We start from the raw sequence: 23,755 nt of genomic DNA, 5'->3' as shown, positions 1-23,755 counted from the left end.
ACAAGTTCTTTATTGTCATGTCTTTGTAGTGCAGGAGATCATGTTTCGTATGTGTGAAGACTTTGTTTCGAGAACAGTGGGATCTTGGATTGGAGGAGAAGTCATTTTCACGTGATGAGATGTCATTGTATGGGGTAGGCTGTGGGGAGTCTGGTAGTCTTGGATCTGTCAGATCAGTGGAATCAATAGATTATGATTCCAAGGATGACGGCAGGAACGGTTCGTGATGATGCTGACCGTCTTGTAGCAGATGTCTAGCAGGGGTAGTAGAGCTATAACAGTGGTGGTCTGTGGCGCTCTAGAGCAATTACCGTAACATATAATGAGTTTGCTCTCGAGGATGTTCAAATAATAAGACCATCGTTCCATTCAGAAGTAATAAGTATTGATTAGTTCACAGTCATAACTGAAATATACCACATATATATATACCGCTGGCCTTGAGGATACCATGTGCAAACAAAACTCTTGAATATCTTTGTCAAATCCAGCAGCTAGTTCTTCCTCAGAAGTGCTCATTTGTAGCAGACAGTAAATATGTTTTTGTCCCAGCAGGCTGATAAGAACCTGTGCTTCCGGACTCTGAATATTGTGTAAAGCAGAGAATGAGAGAAGGTTCTGTCTGTTTTTGTGTGTAGCAGCAGACAGAGTGTATCACAGCACACATTAAAGTCTTGTCATCATCAAATCTGTCATTGTGGACCCTGACAGTCAGAGACATTGACATCTCCACAGACAGTTAGCTTCTTTCTTCCTCAGAAGATGTCCAAGATCTGTGGCTTTCATATTTGAAAAGCAAAACTAGCTTATAGTCATATTCATGTTCCAATGTCACCATCTGTGTTCCTCTTACAGTAGCCCAAGGCCACATGTGTGGATAATCTAGCACCCAAGAGCTGAAGCTTCAGTAAACAGGAATCCCATTTGGGCATATTTTCCCCTCTTCTCTAGTGCAAGTAAACCCTAGTCCTAATGCTGCAGAATAGCAGACGATGTTCATTAAGTCTGGCAGAGGTTAGGTGTGCTGACACCTGCCAAAAGACCATATGCTGTCCTGTACTTCCCCATGTGGGTTTGTGGGTTTATGTGATCTGGTCAGCTGTCAGCTGATCTGAAACATTATCCTAGAAGAGGATAACAAGATTTCACAGCAAATCCTCAGAGATTCCACATTTATTCTTCATACGTGCTGGCTGATTGTTGAACTCCCTGATAATTCATAGCAAAGAGAAAATTGGTTTCCCGTCCGGTGTCAGAAGCAGTTATGTGAGCTTACAACAGCTCCCCATAATGCACTTGTACGAGAGCTTAGAGCAGATCTGTTGAACAGCTGAGGATTCTGGACCAACACATAATCACCATTAGCACTTTCTCTAAGCGGTGCACGTTCAGATGTCACAACTGTGCAGAAAAAAACCTAATAAAATGTGTTAGGAAATAATTGCAGTGTTCAGGTCAACCGCTACAAAGTTATCACCATATAGTAGATTATAAAACATTTCTTGAAATAATATAATAGATCTGTTTACATGCTTCAATTTGCTGTCTGGATTTAGATAAGGAAATACTCAAGATTTAAGGAGTATGTGAATGTGCTGGAGTCAAAAATAATATTTCATTGGACTACCTTTAAATGTGACCACAAAACCAGGCATTCAAAATTGAGATTTATATATCATCTAAAAGCTGAATAAATAAGCTTTCTCAAGTGAGCACAAAATCTAGAAAACTAGCCTCATATCTCTAATACGTTAAATTAATATCAGTTGATTTAAAAAAAGTAAAAAAGCGAATCCTATATACCTTCTTCATTAATTGCGTGATTCATCTGTGAATGTTTTTTTACAAAAAAAATTTATATAATCTTTCATCTAAATGTAATGACTTTCTCCTAAAGCCTCATCTGCAGTAAAACTAATATTTTACAATTATATCAACAGCCATGATCCAATCAAATTCGGATGGTACTTCTTTACATCTGTTTCAATTATGTTGCATCACAACAAATGTAAATGCATTACAGTGGTCTTTATTATTATTGTATATGCAATGGGTTATTGTGGTATTTAATAATATTATAAATTATTAATATTGTGCTTGTTTTTTTTTTTTAGGAGGCGACTCATTCTGCCATAATTCTATTGCTAAATTGGCCTTAAAGAAGCACCACTCACCACGACCACTGTCAACATGAGCTCCTTCAGATGACCACCCAACTGATGAGTCCTCAAACCACACGATATCTCTCACACCCCATGCTGCCAAGGGCTTGAGCCCACAAGGCATTTCCAAGAAGAACGCAGTCAGCGTCATTTCACCATGATTGAACCCACGAGCGTTCCTGGGCTCACGCAGGACTGTTTGGTTCAGCAGAGTCGCACCTGTCCCAGCTGCTTCATTGAGACCAAGGATATGTCAAATATAGAGGCCAGTATCAACCTCAAAATGGCTGACATGAACCGAGACTACAGCCCTTGCCCTGTCTCTGATATTAATATGCAATGCATGAGCATGAGTGAGACGGGAAGTTATGGAGACCAGCTCCTCTCGGATCAGCTTTTGAGCTTTCCTGTCCCTAAAACTCAGCTAGTGGAGAAGAAGGACATGGCGAAAACAGACTTGGATGATGTGGCCTCCAAAAACCTGTATGATGGCCTGCTGTTAGACAAGTGCAATGGAGAGGATGGTTTGCTAACGAATTCAAATCAGGACTGGGGCTACTTCGAGTCCTTCATTAACGAGAGTAAGATGGAACTGCTGGATCTCTGCTCCAAGAACGAGCTCTCCGTAAATCTCTTCTCTGAGGAGGACGTGGACAATTACATGTTTGATGACGATGATGACTCCACTCTGAGCAGCGACGTGTGCTCGCTGAAGATCCGCTACGAGTCCTTCCAGGACAACATGAGGGACAAAACCAATGTTCTGCAAGAAGAAACCCAGTTCAGCTTTTTCCCGAGTGTCTTGGTAAATTGCACAAAGAAAGAGGGGTGTGTGGTAAAACGAGTTATGGATGAGCTACCACCTAAATCAGAGGAGCTTGGATTTCAAAATGACATTAAAGAGGATGCAAATGACTGCTCCATAGAGCAGACACCTGATTACAGCCCCAAAATGAACTACTTCATTGATTCCAGCAACTCAGCTGATGACTCAGGGGACTATAGTGATGACAGCTCCTCCACCGTTTCCTCGTTTGACACCTTACAAGACAACAGGCCTAAAAACTTGCTCTCACGAAAAAACGCAAGCTGCTCCAACCATCTGAACTACGGATTGCGGTCTAAGAGAAAAGTTAGGTTTAGTGATGACTACTTGTATTATGTTGAGTCCACCGAAGGAGAAAGAAACATTGAAAAGCAAGAGAAACCACTGATTGGTCCAAAGCATGAAGAGGATCTTGACTGGTGCCCTAAAAAGAGACGAAAATACTCTCGCAAGGATCCACCTGTTATAATCAAATACGTTATCGTCAACAGGTTCAAAGGAGAGAAATGCATGGCTGTGAAGCTGGGCAGAATCAATTCAGCCAACACGACCGTAAGCTTAAATGAGGATACAATCAACAAATATGAGAAGCTTGCACCTCTAAAAGATTTCTGGCAGGAGAAACAGAGAGAAAGAGAGGAACAGCTTAAGCTGGCAGCAGGAGATAAACACAGTTCTCACCAGCATGCCTTTAGTTCCAGTCCCTCCAAAAGGAAACACAAGCTAGCACACAGGATCAGAATTCAGCGGATTCAAACTGTGGAGCAATCACCCAACACGCAGGGCCCCTTTGCCTCTGATCCCAGGCAGGAGACTGCTTCTACAGATGAAGCTGCCTCCATGGGAATGCCATTAACAATAGCCACCAGCTGTGCAAGCACATTAGACCCAGATGACATCATAGACACTGCAGCCCGGAAGAGCAGATCACAAGAGAGAGAGGAAAGGAGAATAGGGAATAAAATATTCAGAATACAGAAATTCAGAAGTGAAGCCAGACTTAGGAGCAAGAAAATGAGAGACCTTGTGGAGAATAGCAAGAGCGTGACAGACCTGACAGAAGTTTGCTCGCTGCAGAAAAATATGGACGCAGTAGGAGGTGCTGAAGATACAAACGTCAGCCCAGCTGCACACAGTCCCCATTTGTGTGAGAGTCAAGCGGCTAATGCCACTGAAAAATTTGCTTTTGTGTCTACCACCTGCTCCCCTAACAAAGAGGCACCGTCTGAGAATGTGGCAGTTATCCCGGGGGGCTATCTGCAAACATTGCTAGATGCCTCTGATTCTTCAGGTAGCACTGGTATCCCGTTTTTCTCCCAGCAGACCCAACACTCTCTGGACCTCTCTTTGGAAAAGCAGCAATTCACCTCAATTCAGCTAGCGCAAAGTTGTGTCCTTTCCCCACCATCAGAATCAGAGCTCCAGCAGTCACCCCAGAATTGTCTGACTCTTACCCAGATGTGGCATCCCCAGCTTAGTCCAAACCAGCAGTTCGCCGCTGCAGATATTGCTGAATCTGCCATCCAACCCAACAGCTTCACTGGAGAGTTGGCTATGCCATTGTCTGAGAGTCTGACCATGTCAGGCTACAGCCAGCTGAGTCTGGAGAGCAACAGAATGCTTTATGAAAAGAGTTACATGACTGAGCAGCCGTTGCCTTCTGACGCTGAGTTTCAGGCTCTTCAGGGGCAGCCACAGTTTCAAAGAGCCACACTGCACACCAACAATGGCCAGCTCATCAGTTTCGACTCAGTTGGCTCACTGTCAGCTAGTAATAACAATTACAGCTCTCTGAGGCTTAAGTCCTGCGAGAAAGATGGCGAGGATGATGTGAACGGGAACTTTCTATCCCTCTGCAGTCCCAAACTGGTGATTCAGCAAAGTATTGATGCAGTCACCCCACTAAGGGAGTCCACGGACTTGCTGGATATCTCCAACTTCACTCCAGATAAATTCAGACACACATCATTGTCAGAGCTCTCTCCCCCAGAGACGCCTAATTTATCCCCTCAAGTTGTGGGCCATGAGATGAAGATAGTTGGGAAGCCTGCTGATTTCCAGGATGGAGCCAAGATGCCATGCACCAAAGACATGGATTGGAACTGCAAAATGATCGAGCAGCAAGATCTGGATAGATATACAGTAGATGGTCACGATTATCAATTGCACATTTTTAATGGTGAAGACAACTTAAGCCTGGGGACGAAAGAGGAGAATCTAGCTTTTGATGATGATTTGATTAGTGAAATCAAGGGGACCAAGGGAAAGAGGAAAAATAGCAACAAACAAACTACAGGACAAGGTACCAAAAAAAGCAAAGCCCCAAGAGCTCCAAAAACAGAGAAGGGGAAAGTTCCACGGCAGACTTCGCGAGCATCTAAAAAGTTAAAGGCATTACTGGATGAGAAGGGTGGCAGAGGCCAGACTGAGGGCATTGCTCATCTGCTGAAGGACAGCGGCTCTGAGGAATGGACAGGAATGGGTTGTTCAGAGAGCACATGTCAAGTCCACGATGACCAGCGAGAGTTTGAAGAGCCATCCAACATCTTGTCAAATATTGTTTCAGGGATGGCTGAAGTACAGAGATTCATGATGGCCTCTGTTGAGCCATTATGGGGCCCTGCAGCAAATATCTGCCTGCCCTCAGAGGCAAACAGCCTCAAGTTAAAGACTCTCAAAATCCTAGCAGGAACTTCACCTGACCCCAAGAAGAAAGGCAGTTTGGCAACTGGGGGCACAAAAGGCAGAAAAGTTGGGACGAAAGGTGGCAAAAAACAGGCAAAGTTCAATGCCTCCTTACCTTTATTCCCTCAGTTGGCTTTGGGTTGTAACATGTTGGAAAAGCCTAATCTTGGTGTTCCTGGTATAAATGGGCCTGCGCACAAAAAGATGTACCGTCACAAAGCCAGTGCAAAATTCCCTCGGATTGAAAATCTAAAGGAAACATGACCTGAACAAGACCTAGATAAAGATATATCATTAATGGCTTCTTTTGAGAAACTGAGGTAATATTTTATATCTAGCTGCTGATGCACGTTCCTCACTTTCCCACTTCCTCCTCATTTCTTGACATACCTACACGGACTCTAGACCAGAGATGCATGGAATTACGTCATCCTTTAGTATCCCCTCCTTGTTTTTGCTCCCGAAGAGGATATTGATCTTGCATGAGAAACTTCTTGTACTCGCAAACTACCTATTGATTGATTGTGTAAGGCTTGATTGAGATTTTAAATGACCATGGCTGCATTTTTATTCTGCATTCTTGTTTTTGCTGTTTTTCTTTTCCTTGCAGTTGCTGAATAGTTTTTGTCTGAAGAAAATGAAAAACTTGGATAAGTGCAAATTTTCTTTTTGGACCCTTTTTGTTAATTTATCGGTGAATCTTGCTGCCCTTATGTAATTATATTACTCTCTTCAAAGATGTAGCTATTTTAAAGTGTCTTTGTGTGAAATAAGCTCCCCCTTTTGATTATGTGTGCTGAAACAGATGCCCTCTTCTCTTTTTATCCATTTACTGCCTGACTTTTAAAGTGTGAAATGCTCAGCCCTTTGTTTAGGATAACAACACCCTTGGTAGATCCCTAAACATGAACAGCACACAATGGGACAGTTTTGTATTGAAGACATATCAGATTAATGTTGTTCGAATTTCTTACTGTTGGAATGTACTTATGATTTTCTCTTATCTACTATGCTTTTTACAGGAGTTGTACTGGAAATTGTCTTAGAGGGACATTTCAAATGCCATGGAAATCCCAAAACGCCTTTTTTATGCTTCCATTTATTATAATAATAATGATAATAATGATATTGATTATTGACTGAAATAATATATTGCTACTGACAGATTATTATTATTATTATTAGTATTATTATTTAGTATCACTGTACAGAAATGCACTGTTCAAAGCAAAACATTAATTCTATCTATGTGCCAAATGTAAACTCCGTGCACATTAATACTCTGTATGAATACTGGCTGTTTAATTTACTTTCCTGATGAATGCTGGCTGTCCTCTTTCAAGACTTAACAAGTTTTGGGTGAGTAGTTTTGTTTTCTTTGGGGACCCTACCGTTTGAAGAGCACCTGCAGCTGACAGTGGTACAACCACTTTACCTTAACAACTCCACGCAGAATTTTGTCACCTTATTCACCAAATTCAATGCACCTCAGTATTACTTCTGCTTAAAACCATAAATAAAAGCAAAGTGTACTCTTCTAGACATTGACGGAAGAAAGGTGGACACGGATCATGTTAATTGAGGATGACATATTTCTTGTATTGGTCAGCAAGCAATCATTTCACAATCTGCTGTAACAGGAACTGTGTCCACAATGTTTCAGATTTTGTATATTTGTTCAGTGGTGTATTTTTGGTGGTTAAGAAACTGTAAAGAGTGTCCATTTTACTTTAGCCCACTTTTACACATTTTCCTTGCCGACAATTACATCTGAAAACATTCTGTTGTGAAACAAAAGTTTTTCAGGGAACATAGTGTTTTGTTTAATTTGTTTTATTCAACCCAGGCTCATTGAAAAAACAAGCTGGTGGCGAAAGTCAAGTCACCTTTATTTATGTAGCGCTTTTAACAATAGATTGTAACAAAGCAACTGAACAGTATTAGGAAAAATAGTGTGTCAATAAAGCAAAAAGGCAGTTCATCATTGAATTCAATGATGTCATCATCCAGCTCAGTTCAGTTTAAATAGTATCTGTGCAATAAAGTCAATGAAATTGCTGGTAATGAAGTGTCCCAACTAAGCAAGCCAGAGGCGACAGCGGCAAGGAACCGATACTCCATCGGTGACAGAATGGAGAAAAAAACCTTGGGAGAAACCAGGCTCAGTTGGGGGCCAGTTCTCCTCTGACCAGACGAAACCAGTAGTTCAATTCCAGACTGCAGCAAAGTCAGATTGTGCAGAAGAATCATCTGTTTCCTGTGGTCTTGTCCTGGTGCTCCTCTGAGACAAGGTCTTTACAGGGGATCTGTATCTGGGCTCTAGTTGTCCTGGTCTCCGCTGTCTTTCAGGGATGTAGAGGTCCTTTCTAGGTGCTGATCCACCATCTGGTCTGGATACGTACTGGATCTGGTGGCTAGGGTGACCTCGAAATAAGAGAGAAAGAGACTAATATTAGTGTAGATGCCATTCTTCTAATGATGTAGCAAGTACATCTAATGGATTGCGAAGTTTCTGCAATGCAACCTTATTGTGTGTTTCGCAGCAGTTTCAAAGTGAAATATCCAGTGAGTTATGCTAAAATCCACGATTAATATGTGCCTGTGATATGTTTTTATCGTATTACGGCAGTTCAGATTTAAAATGTCCGGGAAGTGTTGCTGTAAGGTTAATGCTCTGTTTTGTTGGAAAATAACAAACCCCCCTACACTAAACCCAACTCTAAACCTACCCAAATGCAAAAGTGATATAAAAACCCATTCATTGACTCATAGTAGTTTCATAGGATTCGTATTGGAGCGGTTGACCTCACAAGTGCAATGCCATATCACGTGAGCTACCAAGCAAATCTACGGAGTTAGAAAACCCAAACATACGAAGCTGGATACGAGGTGCTAATATTAAAAAGTGTCCGTTTTCAAATCTCGCAGCTTGTTAAAATACATTTTAAGTCATAATACAATATTGTGCAAGGAATTTGTGCAAAAACTAAGCTTTCTTAATCAAAACTCTGGCCCTGTAAATATAATACAAGTTGTCAGTTTTACTGCCTCTAGTGTTCATTTTAACTGGAAGCTGCAGCAGAAATGTAGCTAGAGGCAAAGTATTTCCAATGAGCCTGAGTACATTTTATTAGTGGCACATTAGTGAATTAGCGCCCCCTAGGTTTCGCTCACAAATGTCATCTTAATTAATTGTAGCTTGAAAAACCTGAAACCAAATTTGTCCTTTCAAAAGCACTGAATCCATTGGCATATACCACATATAGATGAATAGATGCTACCTTTGATTTAAAAGAGTTGTTCTTGGAGGATATCTCAGGTAAAGTAATGCCTTACCTATAGCTTTTACCTTCGGAAGATTTCACTCCGTCCGTCCCCTTCTGCCTCCTGCTGGCCATGTTTAGCAGCAGGATGATCCCAATGAGGGAACTGCACATGGGCCGCTCGCTCGTCTAGCCTGCCTTCTCTCATTTCTGCCTGTTGTCAACTGAATGTACTTCAAGATTTTTACAACGTGCCACTGTTAAGCTGCCTCCTCCTACTGGTGCTAAGAGGGTAACTGTATTCAGCCAGTAACTATGACACAAGGATTATAAGAAATGAAACCCTACTCCTCTCTTTATGAATGTACAACATATGGTTCTGTTTGATGTATTCACAACACAATTATTTGTCATTAACTGGAATTGCTTTTGCCTTTTGTTGGAGAAATTATTGAGCTTTATAAATATTGTCTAGAGTTGTTACCAGAGGGATTCTTAATTAACTCTCGACATCACAAAAATATTGTATATTTTTCTCTGTGCCAATTTGTACGATATTTTGTAAGTGTATATTTTTCTTAGAAAGTGCTGTGAAGTATTAGTATGTATGTATGTGTGTGTGTGTGTGTGTGTGTGTGTGTGAGTAACCTTTTTTGTGCCTCTGCGGGCAGTGAAAAGGATGTATAATGACAAGCTTTTGGTTTTAAAAACCAAAATATTAAGAAAAAAAAAAAACACTAAATTGTGTTGCAAGTTTTTTAAGAGGAATCTTGTTGTGAGAGTGTTGTGGTATTGTTGAAAACACATATAGGCAAAAAAGTGCAGACAAAAATTGTGAACTATTCGCTGTTTTATAGATTTTCATGTAAATTATTCTTGTATTATTTTATGTTGTATCTGTTGCAAAGGTTTTAAATATTTGTGAACATGCCTGTATGGTGAAATGTAATATTGGTAACTCGCTAAGTTTTGTAATAATGTTTATGGAGTACATATACAAATTAAAAGAAGATTTTGAATGCTGCCTTTTGAATGTCGTCACATTTCTTCTATCAGTTTATACAGTTAATGCCTGAATTAAATGTGCACAAAGATGATAGTAGCTGATGACTTTTACTACATGACTAGTGCTATTAAGGAAGTATATTTATTAACTGTTTATATCCACACTTTAATGTGTCTTTCTATGTGCTACATATCCACACACACACACGTTTACTCAGCTATCCAAATGGGGACATCCCATAGACGTAATGGTTTTTATACTGTACAGACCTTATATTATTTTGCCCTACACCTAACAGAAAACATTGTGCATTTTTAACTTTAAAAAAAAGAAAAAACTTTGTTTACTTCATTTTTAAACCAGTTTTACAAATGAGGACATGCCCAAAGGGAGGTTTTGTCAGGTTTAGCTCACTTTTGGGTACAGATTTGTCCCCAAAATATGGTAAAGTAGGTTTCAAACACACACACACACACACACACACACATGCATTTAATGCCTGAATGGTAAATATGACAACTTTGTAATCTCATCTGTCATCATGACTGTAGTAGAACGAATGACTTAGTGACTGAAACTGGTTGTTATATAGTAGTTTTGTAAGACTTGAAGAACCTCAGACACAACTCTTTTCTCAACTTCCTCACATTTGTTTCTTTTCATAAACCTCCCTCCTTTGCACTTAAAGGCATATAATGATCTACATGAATACAAGTGATATTCACAGTCATGTCTGGTGTCATCTGAATTGTCTCAGGCCAAATGGTCTCATCGTACAAGAAGTAGACTAAAAGATATTTCAGTAGCGTCCATACACTCCATTTCTTTTTTTACTCTTAGATTTATTTTTGAGAATCTGATTTATTGATTATCTCTGATTTGACTTTAATAAGCATGGTTTGGCATACTTTATAGTGCTAGCCACAACCTCTGGTTCTTGTCTCAGCTTCATTCAAGTTGTTATATAATGAGATTAGCTATAGGGGGCTAGATAGAAATATAATTGAAGTATAGGCAAGCGTGGGGTGGGATATTTCATAGTGCAAGCCATATCCTCTGATAACAAACTATGTCGTTTCATAGGTGAATGCAGGGGGCTAAACAGAACAACTATTTAAAGAATGGCAAGCATGAGGTGGCCTATTAAACAGTAGCCATATCCTCTGACTAATGATCGGACTCGAGAGTTTGTGACCTTGAGGTCCGTGTAAAACACAGATGCGAGACACAGATTCCTAATGAACGAGTAAAATATAAAGTAAAGAGTTAACTAGAATAATCAGATGTCAGAAGAATTAGAAATGGACAAACAAACAATTTGCGTTTTAAATTTGTGGTCAAAATAAAATGTCAGATTTATGGAAAGCTTCAGCGCTCTGAATTCATCTCTGTGGGAGTCAGTCAATCACATTAACAGGTGCTTCATTAACCCTTTAAGCTCTCCTAGTAAATCTTAAATCCACATGCACTGACAAAGATACTGCCTCTAACTTTCCTGCACATTCCTTTGAGCCATTAGTTTGATTGGACACGCAGCCCTTTTTTGTTATTCTAAAATGCAAAATTATGATATTATTTGAATCTTCTGATTTGTATTTTTTTTTTGTCTGATTTCTGACCCACAGATCTGCAACCAATGTTAAGATGTGTCACAACCCACCAGATGAGAAGCCCTGACACACTCAAAAAAATAACTCTTTGAACGAACATAAAAAAATCATGGAAAGGATTTCCACATGATTAATTTGCTTTATTTCAGCATTATGCAACTCTGTTACTTCAATTTAATGTACTTACGTTGGGTCAACTTAATTTATTAAGGTTGATTCAACTTATTTACTATGGGCAAAGCTTAATTTAATAGTGTGAGCCCAACTAATCTGCAATGTTTTGGACAATGTTTTTAATAATTAAGTTCATTTTACAAAATAAGTTTAAGTAAACTTAACAACCCTTAATAGAGTCAACAAACAACAAATGAGTTAATTGTACCTGAAAATGTTAAATAGTGATGACATAAAATTTGAATAATGCCATTTTAGGAATGCCACCCCCTTGCATTAGGATCATGAGCAGCCGATTAATATTACTTTTCATTCAAACCTTTCTATAATTACAGCTTATCAAGTATATCACAAACATATTTAAATTACAAAGCAACATTTCAAACTGTTTGTTTCTTTGTTTGTTTTGTTCTAAAACTTATCAGAACAACTTCAATGCTTTAAATTGTATTACTCATCTACCTATCTAATGGTGCTACACTTCTCCAAGAGGGTGACAGAATAACAATTACCCATAATACACTGCAGAAATCCTCAACCAATGAGATGCAAGTCTGTGTTGGTTTCACTAATATGTTACCTTTACTCAAAAATGTTATTTTGGCTGAACAAATAATTTTTAAGTAAAGCTGACAATACACACTTTTTTGTTGAATGAACTAGATTAAATCAAGTTCACATTGTTAAATAATTTTTTTTAAGTAATCATAACATGAACGGATTAAGTAAAATTAGCAAAGGTGAAAGTACATTTTTTTGAGTGCATAGATAGATAGATAGATAGATAGATAGATAGATAGATAGATAGATAGATAGATAGATAGATAGATAGATACTGTGATATTATTGCCCTGATTATCTGCATGACAACCATCCTGAGTCCCCAAGAGATGACCCTCTACTGTCCTCTATGGTTTAGTCTATTCGTTGAACAGAGAATATACAGCCTATGTGTGTGAGTTATTTATAATTCATATAAATTAATTGCTTCTTGTGAATTTTAATTGATCATGTTTGGATTTTTCTTTGTTGATATTTTAAAGATTGTAGACTTTGAACATGGATTCTTCCATAAGTTCTGATGAAATTCTTACAAATGATGACATCTGGCAATCAGGTAAGTTATCTGGTGTTTATAACAATTCCTTGATGAGTAATAAAGAGAAAATCATTCCCCACAGCATTGTTTAAGAATTATGTTTTGCAGGAAAGGTGAAATGTGGTGAAGATTAACGAGTTATTTTATTTTTTATTTTTATTATTGATTATCTTGCCGAATTACCACAGGGTGACATTCATAAGAGAGAAATGTTAGGTCTAAAAAATGAATAAAACGTTTAGAATTAATTTACAAAGTATGTTAACCTCACAGTAAATATGTCCGTGAGTTATTATTTTCATTCACAAGCCACTTTTGTTTCTTCCGGCGTCTCTAGCACAATTACAAAATAAAAGTTCAGCTCTTTTCATTTTAAAACCAACCATAAATTACAGTTCATCAACGTGCGCACTTAAAACTCTGTGTTGACATTTCAGTGTTGTTTTTTGTAATATTTCATATTGTAAGAGGGGTAAAAACTTACCTTTCAGTTTAACCTCTTTTACTGTGATTTACATATGCTAAAATGTAAATATATTTATATTCCCTGCAGAGCCTTGTCGCACACACACAGCCTACCTGTTAAACGCTAAACGCGACTGTTCAGACTTTTAAGTTGTATTTCGTTTCCGCACATTTCCTCACACCGGAAGTAGAGTCGACGCCGAGGAGACGTCTGAGAAAATGAACTCCTGAATTACTGTCAAGATTAACATTAAAAAAACATCAACGAAGCGGATACGGAACGGTTACTAGACACTGCTTCGACATATTTATTGAGGTATTCTTCTGTAATTTCCTCGTTAGAGATTCGCTGACTTATGGCTGTTTTTATCTCACAGCCGTGCTAATGCTAACGTTAGCTTCGCCTTAGCTTAGCATGAGCGCGATCGCTGTTTCTCCATCTAACCCAAGCCCAATTTGAGCTCAGGCTACAGCTAACGTTAGCCTTCACCCTTCTCTTCAGTCCGTACTTGCGAGAGGTTTGTCGTCACACATTGAGAAATACACCTTTGATGTGATATTATTAGTGATACTGCTTTGATGATTTTAGCTTCGACTTCTATTGGTGACTGTAATGCGTTTATTGTGCTGACTGTGTGGGATCAAGGACATACGGAAAGGTTGTTTTTCTTGAAAAGATTGAGCTTTAGCCTGTTTAGCTCGCTGATGCCATTTTGTTTTCAGTCTCTCTGATTGTAGGCAGGTAATTATATTTGAACAGACTCGAAAGATCTCATAATTTTATTCTTTAATGGCTTAAAATGATCATATTAGTCAGCGAGCGCTTTCAGGTTTGAGCCAGTTTCACTAGCTTCAGGAAACATCAGAAACACGCGTGTATTTACATGCAGGGATACCGGTATTATCATCTGATAGTGTTGGCATCATGCTATGCTCAGTTATTACAGTCACATGTCGTGTACAGCTGAACACAATGGATCTCCTCTCAGTCTGTGTGTTTGGACTGATTGACACTAACCTGATGTTTTTCTGCTTCTGTGTTTGTAGTTGTATCTGACAGCTGGACGCAGTGATGGAGGCTCAGGATAATGCAGATCAGTCTGAAACACAGCGCAGAAGACAGCTGGACCGTTTGGACCGAGAAGAGGCCTTCTACCAGTTCGTCAACAATCTCAGCGAGGAAGACTATCGGCTCATGAGAGACAACAACCTGCTTGGCACACCTGGTAAATCCTTTGGTTTTGTATGTTTTTATCAAGAATGTAAAACATGAAAAAATTTAAAAGTTCTTTACCGAGGCATTTCGGTTATTGCATGTGGAATAACAGAGCTGTGTTTGATTATTGGTAATATTCGTATTGTGTTCTTAGACCTAGACATAAATGATAATTGTGTGCACTGCAGTTAAAGTTATTGTTGCTGTTGGGTTTCAGTCAACTGAAAGTAACATGACTGTGCTTGAGATGAGGTGATTATTCGAGGAAATATACAGGCGGCATGTGATGCTAGTGAAATGATCAGATGCTCATTCTTGATGTTTTGGATTTCAGCCATTAGGTTTCTTTCACTCTGCAGCGTTTCATGTCCCTCAGGTGTTACTGAAGGATGAATGACAGGCTTCGCAAAATCGCCGGCCCAAATAGGGCTGTGCTGGTAGACGATAGTATCATGATTTTTCATGGCCGATACCGATTTGTTTACAAGCAAACTGGCCCATTCTGATACCGATACCGATATTTTTTTTTATCTTTAAGCAACAGACAAGAAAGAAGTAGTTTGCATAAACAAAATGCTTATTTGGTATTTTATAGGCCAAACTGGCTTTTAGCTATTGTAAACAATAACTGTAACCATCTGAAATTAATACCAGTAACTGCACAGTATAGTAGCCTAGATTCAATACAAACATAGATGGTACAGACATCAAAATTTAGCTTTTGTTTTTGAATTGGGGTTTAAATTGTAAACAAGGTCTTTACCAGTGAGACTAAATAAAAGTATGCTATATAAATATTATTCCAAAATGTTAAAATCAAATAATGTTGGTGCGAATAAAACAAAGATGCAAAGTGTTTCATTCGTTCAATAAAAAAAAAAATAGGGTAATGATTCACATCTATATTTTTTTACTTGAGACAGTGAAACATAAAAAACTATTGTCTCAAGTTAAAAATATAGATGTGAATCATTACCCTAAAATGTTTTAATTGGATGAATGAAACACTTTTTTTTCAGTGTGCTACACAGTCCCTCCAGAAAAACGTGATTATGCGATCGCGTGATTTAATGCATAATCAGCCAAGGGCCGCATATTTATGCGGGGGTCACATTTGTTCAAATACGCCACACTTTCGCCGCATAAATTTCCAATTTCAGGAAGCAAAATATGCGGAGGTAGCATGATTTCATAATAATAATAATTTTCGTTGCAAAAAAGTCACATATATCTTAGCAGAAAGTTGAAAAATGTTGCGTTTACTTCACACAGGTAAATCGCCATCATTTCCCAATGGGAACCTTATGAAGTGACGTAATTGCGCGACGTGAACATCATCTGTGAAGCCCGCGGTGAAACCAGGGTGAAGCAAGCAAATCATTATCATCTGCCAACAAAAATAAGCGCAAAAGACCGCGTGAAGCAGTTACCCGGTGTGTTACATGACAGTGGGGGCAAATTATTTTGAGACAGGGATGAGGATGGCGAATGATCAGTCCCTTCAGAAAAATGCGATTATTCGATCGCCTGATTTAATGCATAATCAGCCAAAGGTAGCCATGGGAACCTTATGAAGTGACGTAATTACGTGACTTGAACATCATCTGCAAACCCCGCGGTGAAACTTGAAGCGCGCAAATCATTCTTATTTGCCAACAAAAATAAGCACAAAAGAACACGCAAAGCAGTTTCCCGATTTGTTACATGACAGTGGATCCAAACTATATTGCGAGAACTTGCGAAAATGGCGGTTTGATGAAATAGAGAAAAAAAAGGTGTTTTCCCCAACACCCCCTTCTCACTAGGCTACTAACACTGTTGTAGTTTTATTCAGAAGTTTACAGTTGTAAGATTGCACTTTTTTGTTACAGAACAGTACCCAAAAACTTACAGTTGTAATTATATTAGTAGTATGTAAAATAATTAACGTTGCAGTAAGAGATTGCAACTTAAATATTCTGTGATTTAGTATACTCGCTCATCATGGGAAGTAATAAGAAATTACTCTTTACATTAAGGTAGTAGCCTAGTGAGAAAAGGGTGTTGGGGAGCTTTTTTTCTCTTTTTCATCAAACCGCAGTTTTTGCAAGTTCACGCAATTTCATTGCATAAAATTGCTAAAATATCCCGCATATTCCATCGCATTTTTTAAGAAAACGTGCCACATAATCAAGTATTTTTGCCCGCAACAATCACAAAAAAAATCTGCGTTTTTCTGGAGGGACTGGCTACAGCAGGTGATTTTAAAATCAAATTCAGTCAATATAATTTTAAGGTAAAATAAAAATAATCATCCTATACAGAACTGACGTTTACTTCTGGCTTTTCAAAAGGGTATGCAAGTTCTACTTTACAAAAAAAACTAAAAAACATTTTCGTAAGTTACAAAACGTTTCGTTTCTCATCCAACACATGAGAAGTTGAGCTGAACATCCTTCACTGTCTTAACTTCACTTCACTGCAAATGATTGCAATGTAGTCTGTGCCCGTGGGCACACTACCAGAAAAATTTTCCGAAAAAAAAGACCAAAAAACGGCCGATTGACAATCGCGTATTTTAAGCAAAAACCGCCCGGTTCCGATTTTATGGCCGGTCAACGGTGCATCCCTAGTGACTGTCAGAAAATGTGTTTTTATGACAATTTATGTAAACGTACATTAAATAATGAAGATGTCACTAACTGGTGAATGCATTATATTACATATTAATTTTATTTTTTTGCATGTAACTTTATGTGCATGACTGAGTAATTACATGATGAGCGATTACATGAGACCTGATTAACTGTTTCGTTCAATACCACCCGATGTTCATTACGGTTTATATTGGGTAACAACTAGTAGTGAACTAGTAGATATGACCGTTTGCTGATACAGCAATAAAAAGCAATTAAAAAAACCTGCATTATTTTCGAATTCATGATCAAATTGACAGAATTGGAAAGCTGAGACCACATTGAGTTTTACCACATTGTGTGAATGATGTAGATGCTGATGCCATCAAAATGAGCCAATGGAAAAGCACTTAATTAAACAGTACTGTTTCAGTCATTTAAATCAGTGGCAAAATTAATTTTTAATTTTATTTTTTGTTTGCGGTTTTAGTCCAATATTTTTGCCAAAATCATTAAACACAGCAGAACATCTTTTCCAATTTTGTACTCAACACAATCCATGTTGACATTTTAAGCTCCAGAACAAGTAAATCTCTTTGTTCTCTTGTAAGCAATTCCAATTTAGCTTTTTGCATTTAATTTTCAAGGTTTGCCTTTTGTTTCTGTGCTAAGAAACAATTGAACAAACATAACACAAACTTATGAAGACACCCAATCCTTTTATGTCCCAGGACAGTGGAAAGGAATGTTATTTTGGAGCGTCCTTTAGCCGTGCGCCCTGCCAGGAGATGGCATTGAATGGACATTTCTTGTCCTGGTAAGTCCGGTGGTTTTCAGGACTGTCCTGTTCTGTTGCTGTTTAACGCGAGTCTTTCTGGACAGCTACTGAATAAAGACTAGACTACATTTAGTGTGTTCTTGATGGCCAAATTCTGCATATCCAACTTCGTCAGAAGAAGCCATGGAAAAATGCATACTACTGCTGCAAAAAACCATGCCATTTTTGATGGGCTGAGACAATAAAATACAGTAATTATTTACCATATAATTATTTCACAGATCGCATTTGCAAATCTTGTTTCTGATATTTCTCTTCCCAAAGAAAGCACTTAAAAAAAAGTCTTCCTTTGTCTTCACTTGTGATACATATTACTGTAACGTTGCTTTAATATTCATTATCGTGAGTGGTTCATTAGAAGAAACATGCGTTTATTCAGTCAGTGACACTGATATATGCAAATATGAACGTTAACCTGGGGTTTAGGAATGTACAGTGAAACGTCAGCTTATGTATATACAGAATTACTCATATTTTAATGAGTGGAGCTTTCGACGGCACATTTATTGAAATGTTATCTTACAATACTCCGTTGTATTAATACTCCTTCGTGAATAATTTAGTATTTTTCCATTTGACATTTTAATTATCTTAAAGGGATCGTTCACCCAAAAGTGAAAATTCTGTCATTAATTACTCGCCCTGTTCATCTTCGTAACACAAATCAAGATATTTTTTATGAAATCCGAGAGCTTTCGGACTCTGCGTAGACTGCAATGCAACTGAAACGTTCAAGGACCAGAAAGGTAATAAGGACACTGTTATAATAGTCCGTGTAAGATCAGTGATTGAACTGTAATGTTATGAAGCTACGAGGATACTTTTTGTGCACAAAGAAAACTTAAAACCTCTCTGGGCCTTGAAAGCTGTACCTGCATTGCTGTCTATGGAGGGTCGGAAAGCTCTCGGATTTCATCAAAAATATCTTAAATTGTGTCCTGAAGATGAACAAAGGTCTTACAGGTTTGGAATGACATATGGGTGAGTAATTAATGACAGAATTTTCATTTTTGGGGTGAACCAGCCCTTTAATTAATACTTTCTTCATAACACGAAGTTTTTATTTTATTTATGTTTTTACATACTATAGTAAACATTTGATCTGTTATAATACATCCATGCTATTTCCAACCTGTTTCATCACTGTTTCAACTCAGACATTCATGATAACTTACTGCAGTCGGATATGCAGTGTTTTGCTTAAAAAATGTAAGTTTATCAGGATGTTTTGTTTTGCAAGCCATGCAATTATTAAAATAATTTGAACTTTGTTGCTTTGATTTTACATTTTACCCTGTCAGCCATCACTGGTTGAAAAGCTCACTTGTTATTTTGTGTTGACATATTTCCTCTCGACACTTTGAAGTCTGGATGCAACTAGGGCTGTGCAATTATCACATGCGATTATGCGCATCTCGTCAGTAAATGAAGTTCCGTGATTAGTAGTAAATCACCATCACGTGCTTTCAGGTGGAGCTGCATTTACTACACAGTCATAGTTAACTGACAATCAGGCAATATCAGGTAAATTATCGCAGACGAGATGTGCATGTGATTAATTGCATAGCCCTACTTTTAACTTTGTCATAGACTTCCTCGCGCCATTGAACTGTGATTTTCAGTTTGATTTTGCTAGTTAGAGGCAGGTGGTATTAAAGGGAAATGGTTCTAGAGAGCAATATATTGGATAAGCATTTGGGACTTCCCCTCAGTGCATCAGATTTTGGACCTTTTTGTCCAAAGAACAAGACTGTAAATTTAAAAGTTGCTTAGCTTCTGAAAGTTAATTTTGTTGATTCACCTTTAGGAGTAAACTGGATTATAGATGACCTCAAACTAAAAGCCACAGAATTTGTATTTCATGCGAAGAGAAGGTCAAACGGGAGACACATTGAAAATTTGCATGCATGTAATATTTTGGATATGACCACAGTGATCAATGCATTTGATTGGTTGGCCTGGCTTTACCAAAGCTTAGATGTTCCTGCAAAATCCCCACTCTTTCTCTTGCAACTTAATTCTAACCCATTTGTTTTCTTGCTCAGGTGAAATTACGGCAGATGAACTGTCAAGTCGCCTTCGGCAGGTCAAGGACGGCCCTGAGTCGCCTAGTAATGGCTCCACTGAGGAGAGAAGTGAATTGCCTGCTGGTAAGTTACAATCCCCCTTTTTGTATAGTATCCATATCATCCAGGTGACTTTACCTGTAATAATTTCTTTAAAATCATGTTCTTGTTATTCTCAGCGACAGAGATTGAGGGCACTGAAGAAAACCCCAGTGGGGAGAGCCTTCTTGACTGGCTCAACACCGTACGACAGACGGGGAATACAACGAGGAGCGGTAACAGGGGTAACCAGTCATGGCGGGCCGTGAGCCAAACCAATCCCAACAGCGGTGATTTCCGTTTCAGTTTGGAGATAAATGTCAATCGCAACATAGCTGAGCAGCAAACGCAGACAGAAAGGCTGGAAGGTGGCCAGGAAAGACCAGATGTCCCTGTGTCTGAGCCGGAGAGTCTCATGGAGACGGCAGAGGTGGTTGAGGAACCAGTGGTGGAGGAGCTTGCGGTTATAGTAGAGCCAGAGCTACCAGTTCCTATCACCCTGTCTCAAAATATGGAAGTAATTGCACCAAGTCCACCAACTTCACCTCCCCCAGCCTCGCCCCCAGTAGAGCAACCACGCAGGGGTCAAATTAGGGCTCGCAGTAGAAGTCCAGAGCAGCGACGAACAAGGGCTCGCACCACAAGAGGTCGCTCGCCGCTCAACCTCGAAAGATTGGACGGACTTCCGCCTACTCAGCACGGCCTGCCTTCTCACAGTCCTGAGATCCTTCCAGAGCCCCAGGTCGAGGGAAGCTCAAGGACTCGCCAGTTGTTTTTGTCTAGACCGAGCACTGTAGAAACGGAAAGTCAAGAACCGGAAGCCGCTCCCGAGTTACCCGGAGCACTGCAGGAGAGAGAGGCATCTGCTGGAGAAGCAGGAGCCTCAGGACGTCGTCCTCCAACCATAATGCTGGATTTACAGGTGCGCAGGGTGCGTCCCGGAGAGTACCGTCAGAGAGACAGCATCGCTAACCGAACCAGGTCTCGTTCGCAGACCTCCAACAACACTTTACTGTACGAGACTGAGCGCGGGGGTTTCCGCCGGACCTTCTCCCGCTCGGAGCGGGCAGGAGTGAGAACGTACGTCAGCACTATCCGCATTCCCATTCGCAGGATCTCAGACACTGGACTCGGGGAAGCCACATCTATGGCTCTACAGTCTATGATTCGGCAGATCATGACTGGCTTCGGTGAACTTAGCTACTTTATGGACTCGGACTATCCAGACTCGAACCGTGAAGACAGCCCAGCGGCAGACCTCGCTGATGGACTGGGTAACCCTGATGCTTCCACCGGAGCCGCTGCAGGGGAACCCGACTCCTACCTTCCCGGGAATGGAGGCTCTAACCAGAGTGGTGTAGAGGCACGGACAGAGGAGAGGGAAGTGGATGGTGGAGGATCTGGTTCTAACAGTCCTCGAGAGAACCGAGGCAGACAACGGGCGCCCATTAACCTGGATGAAACTGGATCTCTGCCCTTTCTGCGACTCGCGCACTTCTTCTTGCTCAACGAGGAAGACGACGACCAGCCCAGAGGTCTCACCAAAGAGCAGATCGACAACCTGTCCATGCGAAACTTTGGCGAAAGCGATGCATTCAAAACCTGCAGCGTCTGCATCACGGAGTACGCCGAAGGCAACAAGTTACGGAAGCTGCCCTGCTCTCACGAATACCACGTGCACTGTATCGACCGCTGGCTTTCAGAGAACTCGACCTGCCCTATTTGCCGCAGGGCGGTTCTGGTTTCCACCAACCGCGAGAGTGTCGTCTAGCCAAAGTTGGTTTTGTGACACTTTGACATCACTTCCTCCCTTCCCTTTACATTTATTACCTAGTCATGTGAGAACTCGTGCTGAGATTTTCCCATACATCCTATATGAAGCCATCGTTAAGTTTTATCAGATTTGCTAGTGCCAATATTTTTTCCCCAAACTACACGCCAGTGTATTTTGACCCATCTTACAATGAAATAAATATTGGTGCATGACGCAACCGATGAAGACCATGCTGCAAGCCCTGATCATTTATTGTCTTGAACCTCACCTTTCAACAAAATTTTTTGATGAGGGGCAATGTAGAGATCCTTTAGAGTGGTACATACACTTTCATGCTAAAAGAGAGATTTGAGTTGTAATTTTTAAGCAAGTATTCCATATCAGATTTGAACAAAGATTGCTTTTTAATAAAAGTTAATAATTTGAGTAACAAAAATAACATTAATGATATACTCAAATACAGTTTAGTCAGAAAATGCATTGAAACTGTCACACTTTGCTGCATCTTAAACCAGTTCGGTTTCATACTGTGTTGGTATGAAGGCATAGTGTGTGTTGTACCGGTTACACCATTATCACAACTGACTAAAAGCAGATAAATTGTAGTAAATTTCACGTAGTGATTCTGAGTGAGTTTGTCATCCTGTATAGAATAGGTTTTGATTTGGCTGTTGAAAGTGTTGGGTAATACTGGTTTTGAAAACAAATGGCCAGACACTTTTTACACAAACGAACAGAAGAGGCTGTAAATATGCTACGTGGAGACTTCAGGTCGTGTTTTTCGCCTGTCTTCCCAAATGACGATGATGCATCAGTTGGCTGATTCAAACGTACTTCATATATATTAAGAAACAAACTTGGCTACATGTAGGCAATGTCGTGCAATGCTAATAAGGAAAATGTCAAGGACGTTTTGACAAATAGACTTGTATGTTGTAGTCTGTAAATATATACATTTAAAATGAAGACTTAAATGGAAGTTTTTCTAACAGTTCTGTACATTGAGAATAGCTTCATTTATCTTACTCTGAGGAGGAAATTATTTTTCTCATTATGTAATGGTTGCTTCATATGGGAGCTTAGGTTTTTATTCCCGTGCTAGAAAAACAAGTGCAGTGTTATTTAGAAACAATAGATGAGTCTTTATTGTTTCTGTGTTGACTTGGGATACTAACCCTAAGCATAATGTTCTCCACCATGATTTACATCATCATTTCATGTATCATAAGCAAGCCAACCATTGTTAAATTCATATTCTTGTTCAGAGGTCATGTATTATAAGAGCGAGTTACTTGATAGAATTTCTTTTGTCAGCATCCTATTTATAGCTTATATTTTGAGTCATCTTTTGATTCGCTTCCAGTTTGCTGTGTTTAAAATGAATAAAATGATTTCCTCTCTTACTCATCGTTTCTCTGTGGCCTTACAGTCAATCTCACAGTCCAGTTCAGCAATGCATACCATGTAAAATGCTTTAAAAGTTTTGTTGGTTCTTGCACATTCCGGTTCAAGGTTTGTATTTATCAATAATATTGATTTTCCACAAATGTTCAGTGCTTTTTTTTAATACCTTTGGAGGCTTTAGGAGACATTTGCTTGTATCACACCAGCAGTTTTTACAGCACACAGATGCTGCACACCTTCTGCTTGGATGAGGGACGACAATGTTATCATGTTCTTTCTACATGACAAAAAAAAAAAAAAAGTTTCTTTTTTGTGTGTGTTTTGACTCTTTATTTGTGTTTTTAGTAATACACTTTACAATTTTTGCAAACACTAATATGATGCAATTTATTTCCTTGATAACATTTAAAAACTTTTAAAAAAGGTTTTTCAATTGTGTAGATATAGTAAACATAAATGTTGGATGATTTGTCCATTGAGCTAAATTATCTGTTCACATCAAAGTATTGGCAT

General features: G+C 39.2%; 2 protein-coding genes across 2 annotated transcripts in view; both read left to right on the top strand.

Moving 5' to 3' along the window:
- The window catches only part of LOC128026859 (neurite extension and migration factor-like), a 144,119-nt gene that overhangs the window by 47,260 nt on the left and 73,104 nt on the right, over positions 1 to 23,755 (top strand). Inside the window, exon 3 of the mRNA XM_052614102.1 lies at positions 2,115 to 8,043. Coding sequence (XP_052470062.1) covers positions 2,320 to 5,937 — 3,618 coding nt within the window. The 5' untranslated portion in view covers positions 2,115 to 2,319 and the 3' untranslated portion in view covers positions 5,938 to 8,043. The remainder of the gene's footprint in view (positions 1 to 2,114; positions 8,044 to 23,755) is intronic.
- LOC128026872 (E3 ubiquitin-protein ligase RLIM-like) lies at positions 13,442 to 23,241 on the top strand. Its single transcript, XM_052614125.1, has 4 exons — positions 13,442 to 13,606; positions 14,338 to 14,516; positions 20,005 to 20,109; positions 20,205 to 23,241. The coding sequence occupies exons 2-4, from the start codon at positions 14,363 to 14,365 to the stop codon at positions 21,833 to 21,835; spliced, it is 1,890 nt and encodes a 629-aa protein (XP_052470085.1). The 5' UTR covers positions 13,442 to 13,606; positions 14,338 to 14,362; the 3' UTR covers positions 21,836 to 23,241.

This window comes from Carassius gibelio, chromosome A14, assembly GCF_023724105.1.
Source record: "Carassius gibelio isolate Cgi1373 ecotype wild population from Czech Republic chromosome A14, carGib1.2-hapl.c, whole genome shotgun sequence".
NCBI lineage: Eukaryota > Metazoa > Chordata > Actinopteri > Cypriniformes > Cyprinidae > Carassius > Carassius gibelio.
Note: the sequence above shows the minus strand (reverse complement) of the source record. Positions and strands in the feature narration are given on the sequence as shown.

Excerpts from the sequence above, each read along its gene's own strand:
- LOC128026872 (XM_052614125.1), top strand. The coding sequence starts at position 14,363 with ATGGAGGCTCAGGATAATGCAGATCAGTCTGAAACACAGCGCAGAAGA. Across the intron at positions 14,517-20,004 it reads CAACCTGCTTGGCACACCTG|GTGAAATTACGGCAGATGAA; the intron begins GTAAATCCTTTG and ends TTTCTTGCTCAG. Across the intron at positions 20,110-20,204 it reads GAGAAGTGAATTGCCTGCTG|CGACAGAGATTGAGGGCACT; the intron begins GTAAGTTACAAT and ends TGTTATTCTCAG.